General features: G+C 41.3%; 1 protein-coding gene across 1 annotated transcript in view; it reads left to right on the forward strand.

The window, feature by feature from the left end:
* adamts10 (ADAM metallopeptidase with thrombospondin type 1 motif, 10) overlaps positions 1-21,879 on the forward strand; it is a 193,316-nt gene that overhangs the window by 81,568 nt on the left and 89,869 nt on the right. Inside the window, 2 exon segments of the mRNA XM_034180151.1 lie at positions 6,811-6,956; positions 19,372-19,415. Coding sequence (XP_034036042.1) covers positions 6,811-6,956; positions 19,372-19,415 — 190 coding nt within the window.

The raw sequence follows: 21,879 nt of genomic DNA on the forward strand, positions 1-21,879 counted from the left end.
AGAAACCTCCAGCAGAACCAGGCTCAGGGAGGGGCAGTCTTCTGCTGGGACTGGTTGGGGCTGAGGGAGAGAACCAGGAAAAAGACATGCTGTGGAGGGGAGCAGAGATCAATCACTAATGATTAAATGCAGAGTGGTGCATACAGAGCAAAAAGAGAAAGAAACACTCAGTGCATTATGGGAACCCCCCAGCAGTCTAAGTCTATAGCAGCATAACTAAGGGATGGTTCAGGGTCACCTGATCCAGCCCTAACTATAAGCTTTAGCAAAAAGGAAAGTTTAAGCCTAATCTTAAAAGTAGAGAGGGTGTCTGTCTCCCTGATCCGAATTGGGAGCTGGTTCCACAGGAGAGGAGCCTGAAAGCTGAAGGCTCTGCCTCCCATTCTACTCTTACAAACCCTAGGAACTACAAGTAAGCCTGCAGTCTGAGAGCGAAGCGCTCTATTGGGGTGATATGGTACTATGAGGTCCCTAAGATAAGAAGGGACCTGATTATTCAAACCTTATAAGTAAGAAGAAGAATTTAAATTCTATTCTAGAATTAACAGGAAGCCAATGAAGAGAGGCCAATATGGGTGAGATATGCTCTCTCCTTCTAGTCCCCGTCAGTACTCTAGCTGCAGCATTTTGAATTAACTGAAGGCTTTTCAGGGAACTTTTAGGACAACCTGATAATAATGAATTACAATAGTCCAGCCTAGAGGAAATAAATGCATGAATTAGTTTTTCAGCATCACTCTGAGACAAGACCTTTCTAATTTTAGAGATATTGCGTAAATGCAAAAAAGCAGTTTTACATATTTGTTTAATATGCGCTTTGAATGACATATCCTGATCAAAAATGACTCCAAGATTTCTCACAGTATTACTAGAGGTCAGGGTAATGCCATCCAGAGTAAGGATCTGGTTAGACACCATGTTTCTAAGATTTGTGGGGCCAAGTACAATAACTTCAGTTTTATCTGAGTTTAAAAGCAGGAAATTGTTGTAAAGGGTTGGAACACGGACCCACAACAGGGGGCGCAAATGAACGGACAATGGAGGAAGTCAAATAGCACTTTTACTGTTGTGAAATAAGCACAACAAGCACGACAGATTACAATAGAAAATAATAAAGTCAATTCACAAAGGTGTCATGTGGGCAGGCTCGAAGATAGAAGACGTCTGTCCAAAGCAGAACCGGAACCACACAATTTCCTCCGCCACCGAACCCCGGGAATACTGGAGCCGCCAAGTCCCGAACTCCCAGGTGGCCACTGCCTCCGCTTGTCGGATCTGGTACTGCTGGCGAGGAACAAAAACAGTTAGATGTGGGTGCGTTTGCACCCAGCAACACGGATGGTGAAAAAAACCACCTCCACCTCTTGTCAGGAAAATGTGAGTACTTATCAAAAAGGGTTCAATACAGTCTCCAGCTGCAAGTACTCACCAACCACTGTCAAAACACAAGCAACAAAGTCACTGTCTGAAAGACAACACAACGGCTGAGTTCGTTACCTCCTCGGTAGAACGATATCTCGGCAAAGAGGTGGAGATGGCGTCTTGCTGATATACCGATGCAGATCAGATGAGTGGTGACAGCTGTCATAGGTGATGAGTGTCAGCTGTCACCCCGGCTGCTCCTGTGAGGCGGCAGCGCCCTCTGGTGCCTGGAGCCCGCACTCCAGGCAGGGTGCCCTCTGGTGGTGGTGGGCCAGCAGTACCTCCTCTTCAGCGGCCCACACAACAGAAATTAGAGGTCATCCATGTCCTTATGTCTGTAAGACAATCCTGCAGTTTAGCTAATTGGTGTGTGTCCTCTGGCTTCATGGATAGATAAAGCTGGGTATCATCTGCGTAACAATGAAAATTTAAGCAATGCCGTCTAATAATACTGCCTAAGGGAAGCATGTATAAAGTGAATAAAATTGGTCTTAGCACGGAACCTTGTGGAACTCCATAATTAACCTTAGTCTGTGAAGAAGATTCCCCATTTACATGAACAAATTGTAATCTATTAGATAAATATGATTCAAACCACCACAGCACAGTGCCTTTAATACCTATGGCATGCTCTAATCTCTGTAATAAAATTTTATGGTCAACAGTATCAAAAGCAGCACTGAGGTCTAACAGAACAAGCACAGAGATGAGTCCACTGTCTGAGGCCATAAGAAGATCATTTGTAACCTTCACTAATGCTGTTTCTGTACTATGATGAATTCTAAAACCTGACTGAAACTCTTCAAATAGACCATTCCTCTGCAGATGATCAGTTAGCTGTTTTACAACTACCCTTTCAAGAATTTTTGAGAGAAAAGGAAGGTTGGAGATTGGCCTATAATTAGCTAAGATAGCTGGGTCAAGTGATGGCTTTTTAAGTAATGGTTTAATTACTGCCACCTTAAAAGCCTGTGGTACATAGCCAACTAATAAAGATAGATTGATCATATTTAAGATCGAAGCATTAAATAATGGTATGACTGCATGAAAGTCATATTCAGTGATGAATGTCGAATCTGCATTGGGCAAGGTGATGATGCTGGAACTTTTGTTTGGTGCCGTTCCAATGAGATTTATAAAGATGACTGCCTGAAGAGAACATGTAAATTTCCACAGTCATTGATGATATGGGGCTGCATGTCAGGTAAAGGCACTGGGGAGATGGCTGTCATTACATAATCAATAAATGCACAAGTTTACGTTGATATTTTGGACAATTGAAAGGATGTTTGGGGATGATGAAATCATTTTTCAAGATGATAATGCATCTTGCCATAGAGCAAAAACTGCCAAAATATTCCTCGCAAAAAGACACGTAGGGTCAATGTCATGGCATAGGGTCAATGTCAACGAGCAGATCTGATTTGATGCAGGTGTTAGTTTTGAGGATGAAAATTTACAGGGTGATTCCATAATTTTTTCCTCAGAATTGAGTGATTCCATATTTTTTTCCTCTGCTTGGTCTAAAAAAGTAACCGTTACTGACTGCCATAATATTTTTTTCTTGATTTCTTATAGTGTTTCTTAAAGCCAGAAAGTTGCCATTTGAAATGACTTTAGTTTTGTGTCATGTCTGTGATCTGCTTTTTTTTCTACAAAATTAAACAACTGAATGAACATCCTCCGAGGCCGGTGATTCCATAATTTTTGCCAGGGGTTGTATATAGGGGCTGTTTGGAATGCCTATTCTGAGGAATTCAGTGATGAAAGTTTGAAGGAAATTCCTGGAAATCCAGGTTTTTACTTATGTGGTGAATGTATTCTGGTTATTTTTGATAGCATACATCTCAGAATCCATTAATGCCCCACAACCAAACAGTTGGTGGCAGTAAAGCACCGTGTTCATTTGCAAACCGCCAATAAACGCGAAAGAAGAAGAAGGGTTATTTTGATTTCCTGGCGCACGTCGGATTTAGTCTGTGGTCTGTCTTCACAATGTTTGTATTTGTAAAATTGTTTGGAAACGTCTCTGATGAGATGTCACAGTGGATATTAAGTCTCAGGTTTTCACGTCCTGATCTGAGACTGTTACACGGCGCAGTTTGACTACACAGCAGCAAATGAGAGATGCTGTTACAGATTTTACCATGAGCTTCACGTCGTCTTGGAACGACAAAGGAAATGGATGAAATGTTGTTCTGCTGTAGGGAGACGATTTAATGTTCATCATGAATAAATTCAAATGGACCTGATTTGAAAAAGGACCAAAAAACTTGACCCAACTTTTTCATCATTTATACAGAAACATTAACATTTATTACATCATGTTTTTGGCGGAATTCTTTGTCAGTTGACATTATTCAAGTTATTTCACACAAATCAAACTCTTTTGGGATGAATTTACTTCAAACTGTCTCCATGCAAATGTGATATGTTAGCCTGCTAAATCTGCATTTTAAGGTTTCTTGTGTGAAATATTCATGTGGAGGAAAATAAGATAAATATTTAACATGCTCGTAGAAGTCAGATATTGCTGTGAAAAATGTGTGTGCGTCATTTTGCACAATGCTGACGTCAGCACTGTATGGTTTCCCATTTATAGAAGTGAATAAGAATCGAGTAAGAATTTAATTAAACCCAAATCAGTGTTCCTGAGAACTAACCATTATATTGTTGACTTGATGAACAGTAGATGCAGTTTTACTTGTAACAAATCTTATTTTAGTTTATTTTAAGATACTATCATTTGTTATAAAAGCACAAATTGCTGAATTCAAATCTTTAGATAAATGTAGAATTAAAAGAGTAATGGGCCTTTCACATTGAACGCGTCGGAAGCATCAAATGCGTCAAAAATTGGTCTAAAAAGCATTATTTTCAATGAGACGCGTTGCTTTTTATATGCGTCAGAAGCGTCGCATCAAAAGCCGAGCTAAAGCGACGCTTCTGACGGGAGCACGCATTGCTGCTTGTCGGCAGGCTAATGCGGTCAGAGTTCAACACAATCCAACTTTCGACGCTCTGATGTGTGACGTAGCTAAGCGCTGTCCAATAGGAATGACGTATCGGGCCAAAACATGGAAGACTGGTGGCAGAAACCACTGATCTGTACAAAACAGATCGGTGCAGAAACCACTGATCTGTACAAAACAGAAACGTGTCACAGGACTGCTCATTCATAGAGCAGTTTTCTGAAGAAAAATCCTTGGAAATGTTTTTTTTGTTGTTGTTGTTTGTTACCTCAAAATTTCTGATTACTGTTAAAAAAGTTTAGAACACTTGTAATTAAAATAGCTAAATAAACCAATAAATGGTTCTTTAGAAACCTTTCATCTGTAAATTAAAACCACCTGTTATTTCAGATTAGATAATTTCTTGTTTAACATAAGGAACCTCGGACATTTATTTTTAGACAAATAAAATAACATGGAAATTTGTACATTTTTTAAGTCTGGTAGATTATTTATATCTCATTTCAACCAGAAAAACAGACACTGTAAATACAAATGTTTATTATAAATGCAACAGGAAATAATTTAACAGTGACTGCAGTGTGATTGTACAGTAGGATTTCTGTGACATGAACCTCATGATGAATTTTTTAATGGTCATTTCAACTTGTAATTTCGTCAAAATATGTAATTGCCTTTAATGTTGTTATCAGGACAGAGTCATTTCTAAAATATGAATTTGAGCACAATAAGTGGAGAGCTTCTACCTGTGCAAATGTCTTTTGACTTTGATTCAACATTTTGGACATTTTTAATGATCCATTCATTTATTGTTAATATATAAAATGAAACAGCTTTTTAAAAAATAATAAAATAGTTGCTGTTGAAAGAGCCTTTTATTTAGAAGCAGGTGATGTTATGCTGGATTCTCTGGACCAGATGAAGGTCTCTTCTGCAGCTTCGAACTCTGGTGGTGTTGTTGAAGAGCAGAGATGTTTTCTTTCGACTGGACTTCGTGGTGTTCAGCTCATCAATGGAAGTTTGGTTGTCTGCACAGCAAATGTTCCTCATTGGGACAAATAAAAATATTTCTTTAAATATAAAGAAACACTAAACAGTTTATATATAAAAAAGAAAAAAACAAACAGAAAAAACAATGAAAAAAAAAATGCCCGAAAAAAAAGTTATTTAAAGTTGAGCTTTTGTGGTCTCCGAAAAAATCTGTAGCTTTATTTGGTAAAAATAAAAAAGACTGAACCATTTACAAATTAAAGCGTTCACTCAGATCAACTGTGCTAAAAGGCTAAGCTCATGTTAGCCGATCATTAAACCTTCACAGCAGTGCAGTAAACGTCACGTTTTATTTTAGATTATTCTCACCTCGATAAAGCTGCAGAACTAAATTCCGTTGGGCAAACTGGGACTTCGCATATATCCAAAAAGTGGGAGATTTCGGACTGAGTGGGTCTGCGCCATCACCCCGGTTGCCTACCTCGGTCTGCCCAGGAATGATGCCTGAAGGCCGGCTTCTCCGTGCGGGTCGGCCTGCTGTTGCGGTTCGATCACCAAGTCATCAATCCTCCCCCAGTCGGCGTCACTCAGAAAAGTAGCTGAAAAAAGCTTCTCCCAGCAGGGTGATGGGAGAATCATTCTACTGCTGTTTTTTAAAGCTTTTTTGTGGTTCAGGCGACGCAAATTCAAGATGGCGATCGCTGAACTTTTTTCAGGTTGTGGAAACAGCTAGAGTGTGACGTAGCAATCTCCTCCCCCTTGCCGCTTCTGAAGTGAAGCGTATGACGTCATGACGCGTTGGAAACGCATCCGATTGATTGGAAAGCGTTGATGCATCAGCCTGACGTGTTCAATGTGAAAGGCCCTTAACAGTCCAATGTGAATATGTGGTCTTATCAAATGGTAATATCACTGTATTCTAATCCATGTGACAGACTGTGTATTATAGTTTTGTCATCTTGCCAATATGGGAAAAAGAGTTTTTTCACACAACTTGTATTGTCACCATACAAGTGACATGTGAAAAGACTTTTCTCGGGTGGAAAAAGTGACCTGACCCAACAAAAAAAATTTTTTTGAGATTTTTTTGGGGTGGGTAAATAGACCTGAAAATGTTCCAGAATGCATCTGAGATTACAAATTTTTCTGAGGGAGAACCCCCAGACCCCCTGCCAGGGGCTTTGGGCCTTCACCCCGTGCTAAATATTTTCAGTTTTTTTTTTTTCATGGCCCACTTTCATCACTGGGAATTGGTTTAAGGTACACCTATAGTTACTATTAACCACTAATATGAAGTTAACCTTTTTTAATCCCATTATTAGCTATTGGGGCCATGAGGTCATGTAACTACCTTTATAGTACATAGATCATTTTGGTTATATATTCCCATTAAGGATGTGTTTTGCTTTCTTGCCTTTTGAACCAGCCAACACTAGAGATCAATCACCACGCAGGAAAGTCTTTGGACAGCTTTTGCAAGTGGCAGAAATCCATCCAACACCGGAGCAGCTACGGGAACGCTATACCAGACAACGGGATTGCTCACCATGACACAGCTGTGCTCATCACCAGGTCAGAACACCAAACACACAAACCTGATAAAGAGCAAATTACACAACAGGGGGTCCTTAATTGTTGGGAGTCCTTATCTATCATGCTATTGAGGAGCCACTGCAGTTGTAAAACTGTAAAGAGGTCTGCTGCAGTGATTGGAGTGAGGCAAGTAGACATTCCAGTAACATTAAGAAATGGTATGGTCCACTTTAGGGGTGCTTGAAATTGTATTGCAAGATTCTTCCATGTCTGTATATGAGAAATACATAGTAATATTTACAATTACAGGTTAAAAAGGATACATACACACATGCCACTGTTGTTTTTACCTTTTGGGGAGGATTAGCCCAAGTCTTAATTAGGGGTGCGTCAGGACCTCAAGTAATAGGAACCATGCTGATAGGACCAAATTTTAGTACTACTTCTCTAGATTTTATTCACATGAAAATAAAGGCATTTTGGTTTAAATGTGCAACTCTCCTTCCTGCTGCAGCGTCTCCAGTCGTTTTGATGAAGCTTAGTCTGTTTTTCTGTTGGGATAAGGGTTAAAATATTTTCCGCTTTGTGCTGAATTCTTGCATTCCCCGTCCCTCTCCTCATATGTTTTCATTAAGCCAAGTCCAGCAGAGTTGGGCTGTATCTTGTCCTGTCTGAGGTGACGAAAGCTGGAGCTGCTCTGCCCAGCTCAGCATCTGGAGAGCGAGCATAAGAGAGACAGATATGAGGAGGGAGGGAGACACGGCTATTTATTTAGTTATTTACTTTGAAGAAAGCAGCCCAGAGAAAATGCAGAAACACTGCAGAGAGAAGAGCTGAGCTCAATCTGACAGCATCTTTGGGGTGGGGCGGGGTGTGGGTGGGGGGTGGGTTTGTACGGCGGCAACACAAGTACAAATGCATGTTAACGAGCTGAAACACCAATGCTGTTGCTGGCTGAGGAATGTGCACAAGCAGCCGACACAGTGCGTTCACAGTCGTGTGAACGTGATGGGCCGTGCTTATCCCTGCTGATACCAGCACTTTGGCAGAGTGAACTTGTGTTGAAAGGCAGCAACTTGCTGAATAATGACGTTCCTTTCGAAAAGTACCGACTAATGTCAAAAGGTTTTCTCTTTGTGGGAGGCTTGTGTGAACAATTTGTGTTGACAACGGACGGGTTATCAAGTGGAGGATGGGAAGCATCTCTGACCCTGCAGTGACCTTCTGTGATTTCCTGTTATTGCTGAAAAAAAATAAAATAAAATGTGCTATCCTTGCCATTCATATGTATTTTATATGAATGGCAAGAAAGTTTAAGTTTATATTTAAACTTAAACTTTCTCCCAGACGGACTGCTGGCTTTAATGATGCTCTTTTAATTAATACAAGATTGCAATAATTTATCTTATTTTCTGTTACCTGTTGAACACTTCTGTTAGTTTTAAAGTGCAACTGCTGTGAATTTTAACTCATTATTTTACTCCTGTGTGGTTAGCATTTCCCTTAGCGGTTAGTTTGCACTAGATTGGCTACACACTTGGATTTTCCGGTGCATAAATGACATTCCATTACTCTCTACATTAATCTTGTGCGGTGCTGACAGAAAGGGTGTCTCTTTTAGAGAGTCATGTCCATAAGCTAGAGCAACTTCCTAGTTTAGTGGAGTTAGATGTTATGGGCATTCTAGATAAACTTAGTGTCGGGCCAGCTAGCACGTCCGTTAGTACCAGCTTGGCAATGCCAGCTAAAGATGATGGCTTTGGACTGTTGTTATGCAGAAGATGTCATGTAGGGCATGGTGTCCGCTTGTGGTACCTGGGTCACAGTCACCATTGTGAACCATTTTTCAGCCTTGGATATGCCTGTTGTTAGTCCTCCACATCCACGGGTGACTTCTACCCCTATCTCCAGGCCGAAACGCCGTGCGTTAGTGCTAGGGGAGTCTATCACCTGCAAAGTTTGATTACAGATGCCAGCTGATGTTAAATGTATTCCTGGGGCCAGTGCATTGGAATCCATTAGCTTAGTGGGAAGTTAGCGCAGAAACTCCACTATGGTGATAGTGCAGTTTATGTGGCAGGGAAGGAAATTTGTCAAGTTGCAACTATGGCCTGTTTCTGCAGGACATGTCCGTAAGAGCACAGAGGGATATGTTTTGGAAACTTAATACCTATTACTACACTGGATGACATTAAAATTGAGGATGCCCCACTTTCTGTTCTTGCAACTTCAAATATTTTGTGTCTGATACCTACAGTACAATCCGCGTGGAACTCCTTAAACCTAAACCTAAGTTTAGGCATCTTGTATACGTATACTACTCTGGAATCACCCCCAAATCCCAATAGTCCCAATTGTCAACCCACTGAGGTCCTTAGTTTGGGTGTCATTAACATAAGGTCACTGTCCTCAAAATCACTGTTGATAAATGATCTAATTATGGAACACCATTTAGATACGATTGATTTCTGTGAAACCTGGCTTAAACCTACTGCTGTCCTCCCCTTAAATGAAGCCTTCCCACGGCATACACATTTAGTCACGTCTCTTGTGATGTGAAGCAAGGCAGGGGTGTTGCTCTATTTCCTCTAACAGTAGTGGAAATACTCTGGATTTTGTCCTCGTTTGCGGTATCGCTGTCACAAACATTGACATGATGCCTCTTGCATCAGTGGTCTCTGATCATTGAATTGTATTATGATATAATCAATCATGTCCCAAAAGTTCTAAATATGCAAAAAGATGAACAATGGATTTGTTGGCTCACGATATGTTTTCTTACTAATAATATTTATAACTTTCTTTTGGAGTAAAAATATGGGATTTATATTAGTTTTGTAGGTGGTTCCCCAAACTTCTATGTCATAGGTCATGTATGGAACAAGTAGTGAATGATATAAGGTAACTAATGAGTGTTGGGGGAGGATGTCCTGCGCTTTATACAGAATGGCAGTGATCTTTGACATTTTAGATTTAACATAATTTATATGTGTTTTTCCAACCTTAAATTTCATCAATAAAGATCCTGGCAAATTTGGTTTCATTAACAAGTTCAGTTTCAACATCATGTACTCGTAAATTTCTACATAAATTTCTGGACTTGTTTCCAAATATGATACACTTTGTTTTACTGAAGTGAAGCTATAATTTGTTAAAGTCAAACCATTCCTTGAACTTCTGTAGTTCCCTCTCCAACATGTCCAGAACCTGTCCCAAGTGATCCCCACTGCAAAACACGTCGTCAGCAAACAAAACACAACTCACAAACTTGGAAACCAAACATATGTCATTAATATATAAAGAAATAGCAAAGGCACAAGGACTGAGCCCTGGGGCACCCCACAAGTGCGCCTGAAAAATTCAGAGTCCATCCCACCCAAGTGACATATTGAACTATTGTGCAAGTAACTGGCTATCCAATCATGTGCTAAACCTCTGATGCCATACCTCCATAATTTATCCAGTAATATGGCATGATCTATAGTATCAAATGCTTTCTGCAGATCAACAAAAAAACACCCCAGTGGTGTATTGCTTGTTCTCGATTGCATTTGTAACATGTTCCACAAAATCTTTACCGCCAGTGAAGCAGTACAATTTTCCTAAATCCGTATTGCTGCTCATTTATATGTGATGTTTGGATATAAAATCATCCAACCTCTTAATGAATACTTTTTCTAAAATTTTAGAAAATTCAGGTAGCAGAGAGATTGGCCTATAGTTTGAAAAAACATGTTTATAAATTGTACATTTCAAAACATATAGTGCAGGAAATGCTAATGCTAAACTATTTACAAAACAATCAGATGTCAAAATAAGATGCAACACAAATGATCTGTGCCACTCAAAAAACAATTCCTGTCCAACACAACATAGAAGGCCACATCACAGGCCCGACACTTCCACGGTGTGTCACTCCTCTTGTAGTCCACCTGAAGGCACCATGGCACCTCAGTCTGCCTTTTGTGGCTTTTTGGCGAGGATCTGTGTTTGTCACAGTTGGCACAGGAACATGGTTCTGGCTCCTGTTTTGTTGTACTGGATGAGCTGGTCAGATAGGTCGACTCCACCCATATTTTTATTATAAGCCAACACTGGGGTAGGAGGGGAATGTCTTTCACCATCCAGCGTCCATCCTTCCCAGTCTTCACCCTTCTCCGCACTGTCTCACCTGAAAACGCATGATGGATGGTGGAACACACAGACACCTTCCGTGTGTCTATCCACTTTACAAACACCAGAGGCCCCTCTCTTATCCATCTTATAGATCCTCTTTCATATTTTTTTGTGAGCGCATTTGCCTTCCCTCTGGGGCATCCTCGCCTGTTCTCCCTGTATGCGCCACGTCCCAAACTTCATGTTAGCCAGGTCCATGAACAGTTTGCGACGCATGTAAAAATTGCCCATGTAAATATGGTACCCAGTACCAAACGAGGATGGCTGGATCAGGTTCATGATCACATTGTATGACAGCCCGTGCTGACTTGTGGTCACAGTCTTGCCAGTGTAAATGGTGAACTTCAGTGTGTAGCCATTACATGAAACAGCCAACACAAAAAGTTTCATGCCCCATTTTGTTGGCTCAAATATTGAGTCATTCCAGTTTTTGCCTTCATCGCCACCATCCTTTCATCCACTGCCAGCTCCCTCCTCGGGTGGTAATAAGCGTGGCAGGCACTGAGGATGTCATCATAAAGAGGCCTGACTCAAAACATGACCTGCTGTTCCCTTTTTTTCTGTCATTTTCTACATCCTCATTTGCATCACTTAGATGGATACTCCAGAATATCCATCTAAATCTGTCTCTGGACATTACTTTAGCTGGAAAGGGCACAGACAAAATATTATTTTGTTTCCAGTAGTCCTGGAGATCTGGCAGTGACACCAACGACATGTATATCAGAAGTCCAGAAAATTTGTACAGCTCTTCTATTTCAGTGTCTGTACAGTTGTATTTTTTCCCTAATGCCTTGTTTTTTGCAGTAATTTTATCGGCATTGGTGCAAATTGTTCTAATTTTGTCAGTTGCAAAAAACAAAAGAAAAAGGTGTTTTGGACTTTGGGTGGAAAGTGTATTAACCTGGACTCCTACTGTTCTAAAAGGCTGAAATCTACTTACTGCTGTAGCAGTGTTTGCGTCCTCCGTGTTCCAGCAGTCAGCACTGGGGCGTGTCTCTGCTGTGCGTCCGAGCGGAGAACTGGATCTGGAGACAGAAGCGCGTGCTCCGACCCTCAGATCTCCTTGCGCACGTTGGTGGATCCACCTGCTTTGGTTGCTCCTCCAGAACAGTAGAGGGATCATTTCTTTCAGCGCCAGAATCCTCACTGTCTGTTTCAGACTTTGACGATGAGTTGCGCGCTCTCTTCCTCTAGTTCAAAAAATAACTGAAGCGCTTGCTCCACATTCATAAAACACCGCATTTTTACAAAAAAACCCAAACAACAACAAAACACTAACCACACACGCTTTCCAGCAGTAATAAAGAGAAAGCGACCACACAATCAGACCCATGTGGGGTGGGTGGGCGGGCAGTGATCAAACACACGTGGGGTTAGTGAACACATGTGGGGTTAGTGACTTCTGATTGGTGGAAAATTCACGAGCCAGCCAATAAGGAAGAAGGAGTCGTATTTCTTCCCACCGCTGTCACTGCTGCAGTAGAGAAGGAAATGATTCTTTTGGCTGCGTGTGTCTACAACGCGCAACAAAAAATGACAATAATATTCATGAAAACGCATGGCGTAAAAATACTCATAATTCAAGTTATACTAGGCTTATTAACAAAATGTAAAAAGTGCTATAAAGGTTGAAGTCTCCATGCTCAATACGCATTTGAAGAGAGCCTCAGAGTGCAGCAGATTGAGTGTTACGTCCGCTTAATTAGGTCATATGACTTTTTACATGAGGGCGCGTCATTTGAAAGTTATCAGTTATCAGTTAGCTGTAGCGTCCGATAAATTTTTGGTGGTTTATCAGTTTAGCGTTATAAAAGATAACTTTTCAGTTCACTGATTAGTGGTTACCAAAGCTAACTTTTTGGTTAGCTGTGCCCAGCACTGGTTGACATCATACCTAACCGGTTGTTCTCACTGTGTCTTGTAGGACAACACTACCTCCAACCTTGGTGACATGAAATATGGGGTTCCACAGGGGTCTGTCTTAGGCCCCCTGCTTTTCTTCCTTAATATAGCACCCCTTAGGCACATATTGCGGCATTTTAGGATTACCTTTCATTGCTATGCTGGTGATACTCAGTTGTACATGCTGATAACTGCTGGTAATCTCATACACATAAAACCCTTAGAGGATTGCCTTGCATCAGTAAAAAGCTGGATATACAGCAATTTCTTATTTTTAAACTTGGACAAGACTGAAGATGCGAGACATCGGCATCAGTTGGCTCATGTGTCATACATCACACTGACAAAGTGAGGAACCTTGGGGTGATTTTTGATCCCATGTTGTCCTTTGACCTACACATTAGAGATATTGCGAGGACTGCTTTATAGCTATATTCCTACGTAATATAGTGATGATTTGTCCCATCCTGTCTATGGCTAATGCAGAGACCCTGATTCATGCATTTGTCTCTTCTAGACTAGACTACTGTAATATTCTATTTTCTGGTTTACTGAAGTCCAGCATTAGCGGTCTCCAATTGGTTCAAAATGCTGCCCGCAGACTCTTGACAAGAAGTAAACAATTAAGCCACATTACACCTGCAGTAGTGTTCAGAATAATAGTAGTGCTATGTGACTAAAAAGATTAATCCAGGTTTTGAGTATATTTCTTATTGTTACATGGGAAACAAGGTATCAGTAGATCAGTAGATTCTCACAAATCCAACAAGACCAAGCATTCATGATATGCACACTCTTAAGGCTATGAAATTGGGCTATTAGTAAAAAAAGTAGAAAAGGGGGTGTTCACAATAATAGTAGCATCTGCTGTTGACGCTACAAACTCAAAACTATTATGTTCAAACTGCTTTTTTAGCAATCCTGTGAATCACTAAACTAGTATTTAGTTGTATAACCACAGTTTTTCATGATTTCTTCACATCTGCAAGGCATTTTGTTGGTTTGGAACCAAGATTTTGCTAGTTTACTAGTGTGCTTGGGGTCATTGTCTTGTTGACACACCCATTTCAAGGGCAGGCATGTCCTCTTCAGCATAAGGCAACATGACCTCTTCAAGTATTTTGACATATCCAAACTGATCCATGATACCTGGTATGCAATATATAGGCCCAACACCATAGTAGGAGAAACATGCCCATATCATGATGCTTGCACCACCATGCTTCACTGTCTTCACTGTGAACTGTGGCTTGAATTCAGAGTTTGGGGGTCATCTCACAAACTGTCTGCGGCCCTTGGACCCAAAAAGAACAATTTTACACTCATCAGTCCACAAAATATTCCTCCATTTCTCTTTAGGCCAGTGGATGTGTTCTTTGGCAAATTATAACTTTTTCTGCACATGCCTTTTATTTAACAGAGGGACTTTGCGGGGGATTCTTGCAAATAAATTAGCTTCATACAGGCGTCTTCTAACTGTCACAGCACTTACATGTAACTCCAGACTGTCTTTGATCATCCTGGAGCTGATCAATGGGTGAGCCTTTGCCATTCTGGTTATTCTTCTATCCATTTTGATGGTTGTTTTCCATTTTCTTACACGCGTCTCTGTTTTTTTTTTTTGTCCATTTTAAAGCATTGGAGATCATTGTAGATTGTAGATTGTAGATGAACAGCCTATAATTTTTTGCACCTGCATATAAGATTACCCCTCTCCAATCAACTTTTTAATCAAACTACGCTGTTCGTCTGAACAATGTCCTGAACGTCCCATTTTCCTCAGGCTTTCAAAGAGAAAAGCATGTTCAACAGATGCTGGCTTCATCCTTGAATAGGGGATGCCTGATTCACACCTGTTTGTTCCACGAAATTGACGAACTCACTGACTGAATGCCACACTACTATTATTGTGAACACCCCCTTTTCTACTTTTTTTTTTACTAATAGCCCAATTTCATAGCCTTAAGAGTGTGCATATCATGAATGCTTGGTCTTGTTGGATTTGTGAGAATCTACTGAATCTACTGGTACCTTGTTTCCCATGTAACAATAAGAAATATACTCAAAACCTGGATTAATCTTTTTAGTCACATAGCACTACTATTATTCTGAACATTTTTTTGGCATTTCTTCACTGGCTTTCTGTCTCTGAGAGGTCAGATTTTAAGGATCTGCTATTAACATATAAAATTATTCACAGACTAGCACCTCCCTACTTAGCTGACCTAATTAAACCCTATGTACCGGCCCGGGCTCTGCATTCTTAAGGTGCAGGACTACTTTGTGTCTGTAGGGTGAATAAAAAGTGTGCGGGCCACTGGGCCTTCTCTCATCGTGCACCTGTTTTGTGGAATGATCTCCCTATGGAGATAAAACAGTCTGATTCTGCAGAGTTATTCAAGTCCAGACTTAAGAAACATTCACTGTCCATTTCGTATGGCTAACATAGTGGCATAGTATGGAACTACGCTTCCTATCCATTTAAATTCATTTAATCAGTAATGGATCAGGTCCCAGCCTCAACTTTATCTAAATTCTGGGTCTGTTAGTGAAGTTTAAGGTGCGTTTACACATAACCAAGACGCGTTACAAATGTCATTTTTCTGTCATTTGTGACACATTCCTGACATTCTTAATGTGACTTAACGCATCTGAATAGGTTTCTTAATAGTGCGTGTTGGTGCGTGATATTCTTGATATTCGTGGAGCATGTTTTTGCCTGTCAAAAAATCTTCCACGAATGTCACACACCACCCTCATTTCGTCTCACGTCGTGGAGGTCGCAACTGAGCGTATTGATCCGTCTTGATGAGTAGTGATCCTTAATAGAACGGGACAACGTTTGTAGTGGTTCCTGTGATGTTCTTGGAGCCCAAACTGTCACGCGTTATTACAAAGTGACACGGAAACTGTCAAGTTTTGACACGACTTGTAACGTGGCATCACATTTCACTGTGCACCACGACGAATCAGTTTTCTATCACGTGCGCACAATTAAACTCGGCTCCAAATGTCGGTCCACAGTTCCTGCTGAAGCTCCTCAGGATGCTCCTGCAGGTGTTCCACCTGCTGTTGTAACCGATGAGCAGGAGAACGAGTCTGAGACAGAGGAGCGAGAGGAGACTCACGTGCAGCCAGACATCTCTGCACCTCCTTCAGTCCGGCGGAGGAAGAAGCGCGCGCACAATTAAACCCTGCTGCACTGCATTCAGTTTGATTGCTGACATCAAGTCGGCTAAAAGTCTAATTTCAGTGCTCTTTAGCGCGCTCCTGCAGGTGTTCCACCTGCTGCATGTCCCTGATGTTTGGGAAAATGCGTGAGACGACAGCCGCATGAAGCCACACATCTGGCTCTGTCCTCCTCCTCCTCTCTGTGCCACTCCATGGTACAGAGCCCAAATATGCATGCAGTCACAAAGTTCTCCTGAAAAACTGGAGCGATCTGAATTCAGTTGGATGAATATGGGTGTGTGTGGAGACAGTTCACCTCATTCACAACGTGACAGAACTTAACGATGCGCTGTTACGCGCAATAGCGCGCAACAACGTGGAACACTATTCTTGACCGTGCGTAATGGTTCCTGATAATTCTCCAGCAACACGTGCCATTAATCGTAACGTGTGGTAACAGGTTGCAGCAGTTCCTGAGGACACCTGACGCCTCTGCCCCGAATCATCACATTCGTGAGCAGCGGCCAAGAATGTGTACTTCGTGGCATTTGTGACTTGTCGTCGTTATGTGTAAATGCAGCATTAGGGCTAGCAGCCGGAGATCACCTTAGTATTTTCTCTGCTTTCCTGTTGATTTACTGATGATGAATTATACCTTAGGTGTAGTTTTTCCGGCTGATTGAGTCTGCTCTTTTTCTCTCTGGCACAGATAGTGGGCCAGCTGCTGACAACAGGGGGCTGGACTGAACGTGAGATACCACGCCTGAAACTGGTGCTGCACACTGTAGCCTGTGTTTGAAATGGACATTGCCGTGGGAACAGGCCCACTGATGGCATAAGGAATGCTGGATCCTGTGGCATAATCACCTGTGTGGACTTCTCATCAAATATATATTCTTTTGTTATTATGTCATGTTGTTTTGTTTTCCTGATTTCTGTTTCTTCACCTTTGTAAAGCTTTGTAAAAACCTTGTAATTGTTAGAATGGCCTAAGCAGTGGGTCACTTCTTTGAGTCTGGTCTGCTTAAAGTTTCTTACTCAGTATCATCAGAGGGAGTTTTTTCTTACCGCTGTCGCCTGTGTGCTCTTGGGGTTGGTAAGGTTATGGCCCAGTCACACTGCACTTAACGAAGGGCAACGAAGCCCTGACAAACAAGAAATCTGGACTTTCGTTGGCATCGTTTAACCTTCGCGCAGCTTCGTTCCTGCAGCTGGCACTTTGTCAGGATTTTTAAACTGTTGAAAAATTTGAACGAAGGACAACGAAAACCTCAATTCGTCTGTGTTTTGTTTTGCTGTCGTTCTTGACGTTTTTTAATCATTTGATTAGTTTTTGTAATGTTATTGTTTAATTTGACTTCGTTGGAGCAGGTGAGTGTTTTCACACAGTGCAGAAGCCGCTCTCTGAGCGCTGAGGCTGCTGCTGCTTCATGTACCGTCGGAAATTACAGGGCAAACTCAGCCTGCCTGCTTGGATTTTTTTCTGTGTGGGGGGTCAGCTTCAATGGTCTCAGGCACCTTACATAGGCCAGAATTAATCTTTTGTGTGGATATAATTAATTATTTTGCCACAAGCAACTGTTGAATTCCATCCATCCATCCATCCATCCATCCATCCATCCATCCATCCATCCATCCATCCATCCATCCATCCATCCATCCATCCATTTTCCTCCTCTTTATCCGGAATCGGGCCGCGGGGGCAGCAGCTCAAGCAAAGCCGCCCAGACCTCCCGATCCACACACACCTCCCCCAGCTACTCCGGGGGAACCCCAAGGTGCCACAAGCAACTGTTTTGCCACAAGCAAGTGTTGAATTTATTTTGCCACAAGCAACTGTTGAATTTGAAACAACAAAAAAGTTGTGTAATTTCCGACGGTACTTGAATGCAGCATCAGCGGCAGCAGGAGCTCCTGCGTGCGCTTATTATTTTGTATTAAATATAACAATATGAGTGTAGGAATGACAATCCAGTCCTTCTGTACATGTGGCAACGGGTAGATGAATCAAAATCATTATATAAAGAGCAGTTCTGAAGGCAGAATTCACATTGTGGATCAGTGATCAGCTGGTGGAATAACCGCACATGTGTGTCAATGCGCGTGTTCACACGCACTGATTACTTTACTGCTCTGATATATTCAATCATCTTTACACTTATATTTATTCTCCCTTTTCACAGTTTTCTGTTATAAATCAATATATATGGCTTAGAACATAATACTGTGATACAGCAGTGACCACGGCATACTTTTTTAAAAATTGGAGCAAGACGGAGTGCGTAGCATGTTGACAGACAGTGTGGATTCTGATGGTGATAGAGATGAGCCCTCTTTTGTTCTGGACGAAGAACCAGAGCAGGTGGTCCACTGACGTGCACACAGATCTCCACAGCTTCTGTTTGCAGTTTCTCCAGGACTCAGGCGCTATGAGCTCCGTCCCAGCGCCGAGTCCTGGAACTCAGAGATGCAGACACACACTGCTCCAGCTGTGGCTCCAGGCGTGTTTCGTTAAAGCGTCGAGGTCCTGAGCTTCGGTTTTGTTAAGTTCCTCTTTCGTCCCTTTTGCGCTCTTGCTTCGCAGACTGTTCGGTGATAAAAGCTCTTTCGTCCACCTTTTCTCAACGAATTGTGACGTTTTTTGCTTTTTCCCTTCGTTCAGGAATCGTCGTGTGCCATGTGACTGGGCCATTAGACCTTGCCTGTGTGACGTGCCTTGAGGCAGCTTTGTTGTAATTTGGCGTGATATAAAATGAAATAAATTGAAATTATATGCATACATGCACAATTGCATTTCATCTGTGCATGATCACCAACTATAAACATCCATTCATCCATTTTCTTCCGCTTTATCTGGAGTCGGGTCGCGGGGGCAGCAGCTCAAGCAAAGCCGCCCAGACCTCCCGATCCACACACACCTCTCCCAGCTCCTCCGGGGGAACCCCAAGTCGTTCCCAAGCCAGCCAAGAGATGTAGTCCCTCCAGCGTGTCCTGGGTCTTCCCCGGGTCCTCCTCCCAATGGGACGTGCCCGGAACACCTCTCCAGCGAGACGTCCAGCGAGGCGTCCAGGGGGCATCCGGAAAAGATGCCCGAGCCACCTCAACTAACTCCTTTCGACGTGGAGGAACAGCGGCTTGACTCCGAGCTCCTCCCGAGTGACTATAAACAAGCTGACTTATTTTTTTTTATTACTATTTGCAGGTATGACATCTGCATCTACAAAAACAAGCCCTGTGGAACTCTAGGTAACTCACAGCCGTACACCCAACAAACACAACATCAAATAAATCTGAGTTCTGTCTTTGCCCAACCAAACAATTAAAAAATCAAAACAAGTTATTGCGCACCGTAGTATTACTGTTATTATTTTCCACAGAACCTAACAGCTTGTGTATTAAGAGCTAAGAGTTAAGAGAGTTCAGAGTTTTTATTGTCATGTGCGCAGTAAAAACAGGCAGTTATGCCACACAACGAAATTCTTACTCTGTCCATTTTTCCTAGAAAATCATTGTAACATCATCCAGTCAATATGGGATGATGTTACAAATGTGATTTCTGAACTCAAAGTTTGATATTATACTGATTGTATTTTATGGGGAGGTGATTGGAACATAATCCCTTATGAGTGGCTTGATAGGTGATCTGCAAGAGTTGGGAGATCCCAATATAATACTTTAATTAATACGAGCTTCGTGACGCTGTGCGTCACGAAGCTCGCTCATGGTACAGGGAGTCCCAAACAGGAAGTGCCACATTTTGAGTCCACAGTGAAACAGGAAATGTCAAATGCCAAACATTTCCTGAATCAACACTTCCAGGATTGACAGACGATATCTCATGGAATCACACTGAAACAGGAAGTGCCAAATTTTGAGTCCACAGTGAAACAGGAAATGTCAAATGTTGAACACTTAATGATTGACATGTCACGGCACCACATGACTGGTTGAAAAGAGCTGTATTTTGAAATCAGTGAGTCATATTGACTGCTAGGTTCCTCCTGTCCAGTAGTCGGTGCTGTGTACCACAAAAAGCTCTAATCCACCTTAGTAGAAGAAGAAAAATGTTTGCCTCAGATTTGAACTGAACACGTCGTTTGAACCATGAACTAATAATGACACCAAAGTTATACTGTTGCGTAAACGACCACATTTTATGCTAGAAATGAGGTCCAGGTTGTTAAAAGTGGCATTTCTCCTTTAATTCAGGTTGTCTTATATATGTGTGTGTCTCCAGTGATTTGCAAACGAGCAGGCAGCTGTTGATTAAATAACCTCTTAATTTTGCTCTCTGAGTGGCACCAGGCTGATGCATTTCACTTAAAAATACACATGCCGCAGAATGTTTCTCAAATGTACTCAAAAGTATTGGAACATATTGGAATATATATAAAATCCAGCTTCCTGATGAAGTGGTGTAGAGAAGGATTTTCTTAAAAAGAAGACCTGAACGTTCAGCTACAATTTGCCAGAAAATACATCTGAGATGCAAGCCTAGATTTAATGTTTTGGTGAAAGAAACTTTTGTATTTCTTCATAATTGATGTAAATAAAGTCCAAGACATATTCAGTGACTTGGAAATGTTCATTTCCATCCCCTGACTTGTCTGAAGAAAATTGGCAATAAAACTGATTATTATTTACAGGTATTATCAAGTTTTAGAGCTTTGTTTTCATTTTGAGGAAGCTAATTTTAGAAATTTTTATTCTTTATATTTTTTTGTATTTCTTGTATTTGAAATGGCATAAACAAATTAAAATGTGTCAAATACCAAATTTTCCAGTACTTTTGTAGGACACTGTATCCTAACCTTCTGATGAGTGCAAAATGAGTGTGGTATTATTACTGTTTTTTAAAGAATGTTTAATTTTCACTGTTGATGCATTTTGTGTGAAATCATAGTCATATCGTATATCATATTGATATTACAATATTGAGATACGATAATTTGGCCATATTGTACAGCCCTACTGTCAACTAGCTGAAAACATTGATTAATTTACATCTACATTAAAAAATGCTTAAATTGGCAGCGGGTTAAGAGGGCTGTAATTACAGGGATCTGTGGGGTGGAGCCCCCCAGAAGCTGAAAGGCAAAAAAAGAAAAATGCTTAAAAAGGTGGGAGATCTGGAGGAGCGGAGCCCCCAGAGAAGCTGAATGGAGAAAAAAAAAGAAAAATGTTTAAAAAGGTGGGGGGTCTGGGGGGACAGAGCTGAAAGGTTTTAGCAATGCTCATGCTCCCAAGAACCATTTTACTGAAAAAAGTCTGAAAGACCTAAATGACATGATTAGATGGCAAGGAACTTCCAGGCATGTGAGAGGCAAATAAAGAAAAATGTTTTTAAAAAAATGGGTCTGGCAGATCCCCTCACCCAGAAACTAAAAGGTTTTAGCCATGCTAATGCTCCCCTGAAGCATTTACTCAAAAAGTCTGAAGGACCTAATTGACATGGTGAGATGCTTCACTCATTCATGTCTGTGACATGTACATATTAACTTTATGACTGACAATAATTTTAATGATATTTGGAGAGAAATATACCCAGAAAGTAAATGTTTTTCCTGGTTTAGACCAAATGGAAGTTGTAAATCCAGGATGACTATTGGTTGGGTACTGACAATATAGTGATTCACACTACAAAGACTACAATGTCAAAAGCACCTTTATCAGGTCACTGTCTTACAGAACTAATATTAGAACCTACTGA

This window comes from Thalassophryne amazonica, chromosome 10 (genome assembly GCF_902500255.1).
Source record: "Thalassophryne amazonica chromosome 10, fThaAma1.1, whole genome shotgun sequence".
Taxonomy (NCBI): domain Eukaryota; kingdom Metazoa; phylum Chordata; class Actinopteri; order Batrachoidiformes; family Batrachoididae; genus Thalassophryne; species Thalassophryne amazonica.